This window comes from Homalodisca vitripennis, chromosome 5 (genome assembly GCF_021130785.1).
Source record: "Homalodisca vitripennis isolate AUS2020 chromosome 5, UT_GWSS_2.1, whole genome shotgun sequence".
NCBI lineage: Eukaryota > Metazoa > Arthropoda > Insecta > Hemiptera > Cicadellidae > Homalodisca > Homalodisca vitripennis.
Genome location: NC_060211.1, coordinates 54805525 through 54817556, shown reverse-complemented (window position 1 = coordinate 54817556; position 12032 = coordinate 54805525). Strand labels below are relative to the sequence as shown.

The window sequence follows — 12032 nt, the reverse complement described above, 5'->3', positions numbered from 1 at the left end:
TTTCTAAAATAACACTGATTGATAAATTTATATATCACTGAAGTGCTCTAAAGAAAAGGGTAAGGGGTAAGTATATAAAATAGAACTATTAATGCCACTATTCCAAATAAAATCCCCTCGTGTAAACCTGATAATCATATTACGACTATCTTGTGAACAAAACATCTCTAAGACGATCTTAGCAAAAGTTAAATAATCCCTTACATTGAAATATCATTTAGAAAAAGACACCTCTAACGAAAACTATGCACACCAGAAACACTAGATACTACGTAAAGGAATAAGCTTGGCCCCCAAAGACTTATTAAAAATATCACACGTGCGTGTGTTGATATGCGCAGGACATTGGCATTGTCCCCACGGATATCAGATACGGATATAAGTCTTATAACGGATATAATTTTTTGCGTTATTTGCCCATAAGTTTTGCTAGAAATGGTGGTGTTTTCTTAGTGAAATTGTATTTATCTTGAATAGACCTTTAATATGATATGTCACAAGATACGAGATGCAATTATTTGACAATTAAAAGTTACCCTCATTTAAAAACGGGAGGAAAATTTTTTTACCCTTCAAAAAATCAGAAAAAGCATTTTAATAAGGATGGTGAAGGTTTTATATTGATATTTTAATCCGTTTTGAATATATCTAAGCGTATAGGACTAAATTTACGTCCTGTATAAAGCGCGAGTTTGTTTAAGATTATTTATAAACATCGTACAAACAACAGTAACTGCTGCTACGAGTCATTAAAATGTGTTATTTATATAGTATGATAACTAACCTGTCTAAGCCCCAAAATAAAAAAAAGAAAATTATTAGAGGAGTCGTTGTAGCTTTCCCTATTTAATCAATCGTGCTATCATACTTATGCAACCCTTACAAAAGGATCTTATCTGTGTCAAATTTGTTTGCTTCAGACTTATAACCAATTAATAGGATGGAATCACTATTTTCATTAAATTGTTGTTTACATTTTTTATTAATTAAATAATTAAATAGTGAATAAAAATGTAGTAATTTTAAACCTTTTCTGTTTATGATTTATCAATTAACGAATAAATCCATAACCCCCGAGCTTTGAAGTTAATGTAAAGAGTGGTCTAGATTGGAGTTCAGTCTACGAATCAGTTAAAGAATTGACTATGATGTTATTTCATAAAATAACATGACATAACAAACATTTTTACTTAACATAATCTTTTTGGAATATCCATCACTTAGGCAAAATACCTATGTATGAAGATGAATAGTAAGGAGTGTGCGTAGGATGTGTGTGTGGGCAATCGTTGTCTTGTCATTACTGAGTACAGTGTAAACCAAACTGCGTCACTTTTTATGGTAATGCCTTCTTCATATACCTATTTTAAGCAGATATAGTTACTAATTAAAAATATGTAATTCAATGTGTTATGTTAATTTTTAGACATGCACATGTCGTGTACAAGGAGAGTTATAAACACGTGGGTGAGGAAGGCTTAAAGAATAATTTAAAATTATTGTTGTAATTGGAAATATATTTTACTTAATATATTTTGGAAACATTGCCCGAAGGGTTTGCACCATCCGTGTGTTCGCATACTAAGCCAACGTCAGTAATTTTGTTTTGGTCCAACTCAATTAAAAACTTGCCGGCGGGATCCTGCAGCTCGAGGTATAAAAATGCAAATCTGGGATCTCCTGGATGTCGGTGGAAGTGAGAGCTTTTGTAAATTTCTCCGGACGGCTCCCTCCACTAACATGGCTGTACCGAGCTGTCTGAGTATAATACAGTCTTATAACATTTAACGTAGCTTGGATTAAATACTTTTAGTTACAATAGTTATATTTTGCTGACACCTTATGACATTGCTGTCATCAATAATAATAATAATAACTTTTCATTTATTAAGAATACGCAAGAATTGTAAAAATTCGTTCGAATTTTCAGTAATAAAACTACTTATTTCTATCTGGTTAATAATTTCAGTACTGTTCACAGAGAGAATAAATCAAAATGTGGCAGCACAGTTAAAATAAAAAAAACTAACAGTAAGTGTGTTTTACCAGTTATAGTGTTATTATGTGATCCACGTGATACCAGGATTCTTTATATATTTACATACTTCTTATTAGACTTAAAAATATATCTTCTTCAATCGTGGTAAAGCAGTTAATGGCCTGTTTGATATGGGTTAAAATTTGTTCCGTGCAAATCTTTCAATGGATTTTTAAAGTTTATTAAAACACTTGCACAATACAATGAGGTATTATTTATTGCTTTAAAATTATTAAAACATTAAAATTAAGAACTTCTGCAAAAGTTTTATTGGTAAGCTAGCTATTATATGTTGCATAACTGTATACTTAAAATGATATGAGACAAAAATTTTACACCTTCATTAAGTAAATGATACATTCCTACGTTCAAGCCTGCGAAAACCAACAAATACACCTTCCCCTTCTCAGAACGAACATTTCAGCAAGTAATGACACTGCTGAGACAACACCGACTTTAAATTCTGTGCAATTTACTCTTACAAACTTCTGGCCCACAAAGAGTTAAAATGGTATTTAAAAATGGGTAAACCGTATTAGAGGAGTACGTCAAAGATTAAAAACCGGCAAAGTAGCATTCCAAAAAGAGCCTCTTGACTCATGACCAAATTATGGCAAACAGATTCAGAACTGGTGTTGACTCGAAAACAAACGAGTGCACTGTTGAGTGAGAGACTACCTTCTACACTCGCGCAACAAGTTCTGCCGAGGACATCACCGGTGATCATTGTGCGATGATAGAGAACCACCCGGCACTGACATTCTGCTCTCATTCAGAGGAAACGTGCCAGTAGTGCCGGATTCAGATCAGTATGTATCTTAAGCCGAGTTTACACTAGACACAAAACATGTTTATAAACAGTGTTTCGGAACAATGTTCCTCAAATCGAAGAATAACTACTTGGAACGATGTTTATAAACAATATTTTGGAACAGAAATTCGGTGTTTCTCCACATGTTTCTTGTTTCCCATAGAAAGCGGTAAGATCAAAGGGTGTTTATAAACATTGTGGAATGTTTCGGAAACACAAGACGTTTAGATATAGGAACATTGTTGAGAAACATAAATCATCAGGTCTACCAGTAATGTTTTATGCGTTCTGTTGGTAGAACAAGTTGTCAGTATGTTTTGTTTCGATGGAATGAAAACAATGGTTTCATACAAAGTCAAGAATTCCAAAAATGTGTTGCTTCTATCGACTTGTCATGAAAAGCCATCAATTGATAAGGACTCAAAAAACCTCTAATCATTGAGACTTACAACACAACCAAAGGTGCAGTTGATACTTTGGATCAAATGTGCCATCAAATGACGTGCAGCCGAAAGACGAGGCGGTGGCCATCATGTGTATTTTTTGGCATGATAAATATCATGCTAGTAAATTCATATGTTATTTACACTAGTAACATGGTGAAAATGGGCCCGAAACCGCTTTCAAGGAGAAACTTTGCAATGCAAATCCAATATGACCTCATCAAACCATGGCTTCAGCACCGTATAAACTACCCAAACTTTCCAAGAAAACTCCGCTACTCAATTGCTGAAATAATTAAGGCACCTCTTCAAACAAACAAAGTTAATGTCCCTCAACACCCCCGTCGAACAATTTGTGGAATATGTCCACCAGCAAAACGCAGGATGACGTCAATCTTTTGCTGCCGATGTGCCAAGCCAATCTGTGCCGAGCATCGCGGAAGATGCTGTGTCCATTGTATAGATGAGATTTAACCATAGACTTAGTTTTAAAAAGGTTTACTAAGCTGTATTATAAGTGTTAATACGCAATTAATTGACTTTTTTTTAAATAAAATGTATTCGTACATTTTTTAATCCTGTCGTAATTTTTACGATTCGTTAGCTTTAACGTAACTTTTTGAACACGTTAGCTCTCTAGGGTTAAGGTCTTTGAATAGGTCACTTCCACTATAAACACCTCGTGACGCAAGTGAAGGCCTTACCCAGAACCTCCTGGGTTTTCTGTCACATAACAAAACACAGGTAGCGGCAGCTAGAAGAACATCCTCCTCGTCAGACGACATCAAGAGTGGCTGTCCTAAAACGTTTAGGAACATTGTGTGCAAAATATTTCATGATAGTAGCAAAATATAAACAAAGTTTATAAACAAAGTTCCAGGAACATTGTTTCTGGAACAAAAGTTCCAGAAACAATGTTTAAAAACATGTTTTGTTTCCAGTGTAAACGCGGCTTTACTCGTACTTCCACTGGAATACTGAACAGCTGACGTGTGTGTAGTTCAGTTCCTTCCTAGCAGCGTGTCATTGTTGCAAGGCATTGGTTGCTTTCAAGTTTGAGGTTAAAATTATAAAGATATCTAACATACTAATATAAGTCTAAAAAGAAGTTCAATGCTCCTAAGTGGACTATGGGGTAAGTTATACGGTTTTAAGAACTGTTAGAACTGCTTCTAGAAGTCATTGTAAATAGTCATACTGCAATAAATTAAAGTGACGTGTAAAAGTGTCTTTCGGAATTAGTTACAAGTGAATCGCAAGTCACATTTAAAAGTGGCATGTACAAGTAACTTTAAACAAATAACATGTAAAGTGATTTTTTCAAGTGACATGTACAAGTGACTTCCACAAGTGACATGTACAAGTGTCTTGAAAAAGTGACTTGTACAAACCTCGTCTAAATCCATCCTAAATAATCCTACCTTTCTTAGTCTTGAAATTTAACTGAGTTTTAAAATGATTTATAACACACAATTTAAAAGCATTCAGCATTAAATATTATATTGTTCTATTAAGATGTGGTGGGGGCTACGAAGACTCTACCAACTATATTAGAATCCACATGTACAGTCTGAAACCGAGTATGAATTCCTGTATCACATGAGTGCAATGGAATCCAACGCTTGGAAACTAATTATTTATAACACATAATTTAAAAGCATTCAGCATTAAATATTATATTGTTCTATTAAGATGTGATGGGGGCTACGAAGACTCTATCAACTATATTAGAATCCACATGTACAGTCTGAAACCGAGTACGAATTCCTGTATCAGATGAGTGCAATGGAATCCAACGCTTGGAAACTAATTATTTATAACACATAATTTAAAAGCATTCAGCATTAAATATTATATTGTTCTATTAAGATGTGGTGGGGGCTACGAAGACTCTATCAACTATATTAGAATCCACATGTACAGTCTGAAACCGAGTATGAATTCCTGTATCACATGAGTGCAATGGAATCCAACGCTTGGAAACTAATTACTTATTCTCTTTATTTGGTAAGCAGAGAAGGAGGGAGCTCATTCTTTTGCCTTGAAATAAAACAAATCAAAAGTATATCCGGATTTATGAAGATAATATACTTACTTTTCAGCCCCCACAAATGAATAAATGTAAAATGTACATGACGCGGTAGTTATTGTTGATGAGCGAAAGAAATTACGATCTAACAAAACTATAAGAACTCAGTTTTTAAATATAAGAAACTGACTTTTTGATTTTTTTCGACCATTTCTTGCAATATTAAAATGAGTTTCACTTAATTAACTGTTTGGTATCGCTGTTGTAGGATTATGATTCCAACTCGTTGTATAAACCACTATTTTAACTCATTCCTAAATTCAGTTTGTCCAAAAAAACCGTCTCCAAGATAACAAGAACTACAAGAGTTCATGGTTTCGTGGGTAAATATTCAACATTTTTCAAGCTAAAGGACTTTGTACCACACATGAGAAATAAGACAAGACTTGAAATCACTACATAATATATTTGACTAAGTATTTCTTGTTATAAATTATAACTTCTTCCGTCTGTTTTTCATTCAAAAAGTTCAGCGAGCCAGCCTGAAACATAACGAGATTTTTACTGGTATAAAGTTGAAATTGAAAAAAATATAGTAAAAACAGAGGGTTTGATGCAAGTATAAGTACTAGATGGAAAATTAAAAGTTATGTAAGCCATTTCAGAAGAGAATATTTTGGGCTCTAGGTTTTTGTCAGGCTTGTGGCAAACAAAATATGTACGCTAAATGTGAAGCCAATGTTGTAAACAGTGTATTAAATTAACGTGATATAACCGGTTTCCTGTTGTTATAGTTTTACATTAGCAGCCCGTTTAGGTCACTTTACTAAGTGAAAGATAAAAAAAGAAAATTTTTGCTCTCTATTTGAATTATTGGTGTAGGAGTTAAAAGTTGGAAATCAGGTAATTTTAGTAACTAAACTATCTGAACTGTATTAATATTAAATGTGTGAGGGATAGGTTCTCGAGGTGTTACGTGAATTATAATGGTTAATAGCAGAGAAAAAAACTTTCTTAAACAAATTAAATTGTTATAAAAATTGCTATTTTCTCCACTAATCTTATATATTCATATTCTTCTATCAATTAAATTTCCTTATATTACAACAGTGTTTCTTTCGGCTATAGGTTGCTCTGCACATGGAATAACATGGCTTTATGTTTTTCAGTATTCAGAAAGATAAGTAGACGGTCTGAGAGCATAATTTTCTAAAAGAAATACATCCAGAAACCAACAGAACCGCCTTATTATTGGACTCGTGAAATCTTATTTGGCTTCTCTGCAATGAATTTCTGTCTTGGTTATAGTGAAACGACCTTCCGTTTTCCCTGATAAGAAACAATCTCATCCACTTTTATTCCCTTATAAGGTAGCGTATCGGGAATGTCTTACTTCCAAGAAATAAGAAATACGCATAAAATACAAAGAATTTTGAGATTTTATTCTTAATAATCCACAAACTTATTGAAAAATTAAAAAAGCATTTTAATGCGTATAAGTTATATGTTGAATCTTGTCTCATATAGATTCAACTCCGATAATTCTACGACTAAAATAAGGTTGTAAAAGTCCATGAGGTGTAACATTGTTCATGTGGAGCCACAGTCAAGGTGGACATTAGCTTTTGCCGGGACTTAATTCTGGTTTTGTAAGTGCCACAGATGCCGTGCAATAGATCCAGAGTTACAACAGCAACTCATATATTTGGCGATGTAGTAGCTCGTCGACCAGCAATCTGGTGAATATGGTGAAACAGTTGCATTGAGTTCACCAATGTAGCAGTTTTAACCAGATTGCTATTTCGACGTCTCTTCAATCACCAAATTGGCGGCAATCTGGAAATCGCTTGGCGATATTTGAACTACGGGTTCAGAGCTACAAGGTACCCTTTGGCGTTTATCGGCTGCATTAGGCGGTTGAGGGACTCCACTATAATAAGAAAGGGACGAAATTACTTGCAGACGTTCTAAGATAATTTTTAGTCACCATCCTGTCTTCTGGGTTTTCCTGCCTTGAGTTCTTTAAATTTTCTGTTCACATCGATTATTGTTCCTTTCAGTCCAGTGCTAAACAATGCTTCTTGTATCACCACAACGGTGGCCGATGTTGCTTGATCAAGAGCTATGAAAACAGAATATTGCCGAACGAGAGATTGCTTGCTTGATTTCCAGTACAAAAGAACTTTCGGCCGGAGATGTGAAGTGATTGCTAGAAATCAGATTGCTTGTCGACGTAACTGGATCACTTCTTCATAAATGATGGGGGCACTGTTGGTGTGGCATGTGTCACTGACAATCAGCTGATGCTATTGAGTGTGTTTTTGACTCATAAATACATTTTTACATCTAATAGCGTAAAGCAATGATTATATTGTGTAAGTTTAATTTGTTCACCTTAATTATTTTAAAAAATTATTATTTCCATTGTTACAATTAATTTACTAATTAACTTACGGAAATAGTTATGGGCTGCTCGGAATGCCTGAGGAGGAGGAGGAGGAGGTTGGACATCAGCAGCCGATATACCAGGAACTCGTGGTGACGCATTCTTAATGTACGAGGGCATCACCTTGGGCGTAGATTCGATCTGCCTAGTCTTGATTATATTCGGAATATTACTCACAGCTCTCTTCACTCTACCTTCAAGAAGAAGACAATATTAATTATTAGTTGCTGTTGGGACAAAAGCAGTTTTTTATATACTTATATAACATTAAAAATCTAGTAAATTCACTGCATTTATACATTCTATACATGGTGGCATTTTTAAATAGGCCACGATTTTGATATTGGAATCTATAAATCCAATAGAAAACTTTAAATGGGGGAACCCTTACTTGATTTTAGAGACATTTAAAACATGTACCTAAACCTATTAAAAACTGTCATTTTCCAATATAGTGGTCAACTTTTTTCTTACAGAACACCCTGTATATTATTATTATTTTCGTTATAAAAAGTAATTTTAAGTCTACTTTATACTTTGGACTTTTTTATATTGCCCTTATTGTTATAATCTCTATGTTTAGAGACGAGAGATATGAGACAAAGAGAAGCAAGCGTTGGTATTCCTTACGGGGTTAAACATTGAGAAAACATCTTTGTTATGGTGTCTATTTCTATATTCTGAACTATACATATAAACACAAAAAGTCTAAATTTTGGGAATTTTCGTTGAGTTTTAAAATATTTATATCAATATTATAATTTATATAAATGCTTAAAAGGGTAAGTACACTTATTCGTATTAAGAGCGTTTTCGTTTGTTCAGTATCTGAGGATAAAGTTACGCTTTGTTCAATTAAAGCTTCTTATATACCACTTAGCTACGAAATGATTGTGCTAAGTGCCTAAATTTTAAATTAATATCTACTAATATTTACATGTGAATATTTATAAATGTTTGAACGTAAAAGGGGACTTATCAGTTTTAAGAGCATCTTCGTTTAATTAAAGTCTCTCTAATAAAAATTGTTGCTTTTTACAATTATAGCTTCTTATCTACCACTTCCAGCTACCACACCCAGTTTTTGTTAATGATTGCATCTAAAAAGACATGTATTTTAATGCACATTTACAAATATTGAAGAAAAGCTAGAGGTTATAAAAGTCGGAGTTAAGTTTAAAATGCACTAAAACTACTTAACTCCAAAACAATAATTAATCGCATTAAATGTTGCAGGTTATTTACCTGCCTCTAGACTTTTTCTCACTAATATTTAGGTCACTCTGTATATAATATGCATAAGGCTTTTTGTATTTTTAAAATATTCTGATGTAAGCTTGTAATCTTTACTATTTTTAAATTGTAAACTTTCATTTTTACGAAATTTCAATCAGATTATAAGATAGTTCCTTAACAAATACAAAGTAAGTACCAAAACTTGGAAACATCCGTAACATCTAAGCAATGTTTAAAGTATTATATGTTTCTTTATATGTAAACCTTATCAGTCCAGGTAATAAAGTAAGAATAAAGCACACACTCGGAAACAAATACTATGCGTACTATTGTGTCCACATGGAACCACCAGGCTGTTACAGGTTACTCTACAAAACTATCAAAAAATAAATCTGAACAATTAGGAAACTATTTCAACGAATTTGCCTGACTTACTTGGTGTGAGAGAAGTCTTCGCGTCTTCCTCCGAGAATGGCATTCCAGTTTCAGCAAAAACAACGACTGCAGCGAGATTCACCACGGGCTTGTTGTTTAGAATCTGGGTTTCTTCCGGATAATCTGTACACATTAATAGATTAAAAAGTATTAATTGATTTCCCTTTATAGATGATAAATCAAGAGTATTTAAATAATAGTTTTGTCATTAGTTTACACAAATATTTTATTAAATTAATACTCATTAAATTTACTTGTATACACATCAGGCTATTAAAAGTCGACTGTACTTGCAGTCATCTAGGTTTTAGTTCTATAAGAACAGTTTTAATTCTCAAACACTTTTAAGGCCATATTTTTAGTCTTGGAATTATGGGATTTTAAATAAATATTTTTTTAAATAATAACCGACAAGCACCTAAATGCTTTATATTGTTTTGGAATTTTCTATTACATTTATCAAGACATTTTTCCCAATTGAAGAGTTTGTTAGTTTGAAAATATATTAATACTTGTAGGGTGGTTAATAATTTTGGGACTTCAAATAAGTTCTATAAAATAATCAGCAATGATACATCTTAAAACTTACAATTAAAGGTATTTTACAGGAACTCCACTTACGTCTTAAACTTGCAACTAAAGGTAGTTTACAGCAACTCCACTTACGTCTTAAACGTACAATTAAAGGTATTTTACAGGAACTCCACTTACGTCTTAAACTTACAATTAAAGGTATTTTACAGGAACTCCACTTACGTCTTAAACTTACAATTAAAGGTATTTTACAGGAACTCCACTTACGTCTTAAACTTACAATTAAAGGTATTTTACAGGAACTCCACTTACGTCTTAAACTTACAATTAAAGGTATTTTACAGGAACTCCACTTACGTCTTAAACTTACAATTAAATATATTTTACAGAAACTCCACTCTCTAGATTTAAAATGTTGTGAAATATAATATGTTAAGATTACAGATTACTCAGAACTATTATACTCACTCGAAGTCGGAAGTGTGTTACTCGGTGGGTTATTAATGCTGGCGGCTATGGCCAACTCACAAACGGCGAGTACGACAAATCCGGAATACATCACGAGAGTCTTACTAGCAACGAATCTGATCTGGTAGGAACAAGATTTAATCCCCGCTATTTATCCTAAACTGTATCGCCCTTGAGAATCTATTCCTTAATTGCACAAATTCACGTAGGAGCGACTTAATTACCTAGATAAAACAATAAGTAATATAGTGATCTAAAGATAGGAGTTGAGGTAGATTTACGTGTTTAATTAATACGTTCTTTAACTATTTGGATAGCAATCTATAAATCACTAATTACTTTCTATCAATATAATTACATTAATGTTATAGATTATACAGAAATTTTAATTCTTTCTTTCCCTAAGTTTATAAATAAACTAAGATGCAGTTTGAAAAATACATTTGAATTTTTTCTAAAGTCTAATTATGCTATGGGCGTCTGGTGATTGATACTTGCCATACTCAAACAATAATTGAATAAAACACACTAGGAAGCGGTGGAACGCTAAAAGTAGGATGATGACCCAGTCAAACCTCAGAACAATACTAGCCTTATGGTCTGAGGCTAGCAACCCTTATCAACTATGCATATGTTCATGAATATTTATTTCATAGGTGATAAATTATGTTTTAAACAAGGGTTTAAAATAACGGCACCATAGGTTTAAGATTTAATTGTTAACTCTTTACCAATTATGTCTATTCAGTACACAATAGGTACGAACTGACCAATAAGTATCAAGTAGAGTAATAGAAGTAGGGAGGGCCCCATCACTAGCTAAGATCGTATTATTTGATAAGACACCACGATCCGAGCGCATAGGTGAACCCTCCCAGATTTAGGCCAATAGCCGTCATTTGCTTTTTGTAAGAATTTTGTTCAATCAAGTAAATTTAGAATTTTAATTCGATTTTTAATAAATCTGACTCATCTCTCTCGAAGATCCTACTTTAAAGCGCGACTTTTATAGAATTTTTCGTTTTCTTGTAATGTTTTTTAGTTGAATTAACATATTTTAACTTAAGATTGTGGGTTTGGTTTATTGATTTTATGGTTTAGTTTGATTACTTTTAATCACTTTTACTTTTTGCCATCTATGACTTTTAAACGAATACGTAAATTACATAGTGAACGGCATATTGATCTTGTAATAATTCTTAGCCAGCGTCCAGTTGTGCTACGTGCGGCAAGACACTGTGCGATATAAAATAATAATAAGTTCCACTTAACTAACTAATATGACGGTACTAGCATAAATCAATAAATTAAAAACTCTTGATACAAAATGTGTGTGTGGTTTCTGTTTTTGTTATTTTTCCGAAAATCTCGTTTTCGTTTAAAACCCACAGCTATAAATTTATGGAATACGAGTATTTCAGATTTAAAAAAATGTTTGTCTGCCGTTGCTCTGAACCGAGCGACAGATTTTATCCTTAAAAAAAAAAAAAAAAAAAAAAACTATTAATTATAGAGAATCATTTTTTAATAAATTCAAACTGGTTTTGCTAATGTTATAACTAAACCCTTATCAAATATGCAATAATGTTCAT

At 33.0% G+C, this 12032-nt stretch overlaps 1 protein-coding gene across 1 annotated transcript; it reads right to left on the bottom strand.

Annotated features, from left to right (window-relative positions):
• Positions 1-5767: 5767 nt before the first annotated feature.
• LOC124363838 lies at positions 5768-10576 on the bottom strand. The gene is made up of 4 exons (XM_046819104.1): positions 10441-10576; positions 9439-9561; positions 7776-7961; positions 5768-5863 (listed from the first exon to the last, which is right to left on the bottom strand). Exons 1-4 carry the CDS (start codon positions 10529-10531, stop codon positions 5838-5840), a joined length of 426 nt encoding a protein of 141 aa, XP_046675060.1. The 5' UTR covers positions 10532-10576; the 3' UTR covers positions 5768-5837.
• Between the last annotated feature and the right edge of the window lie 1456 nt (positions 10577-12032).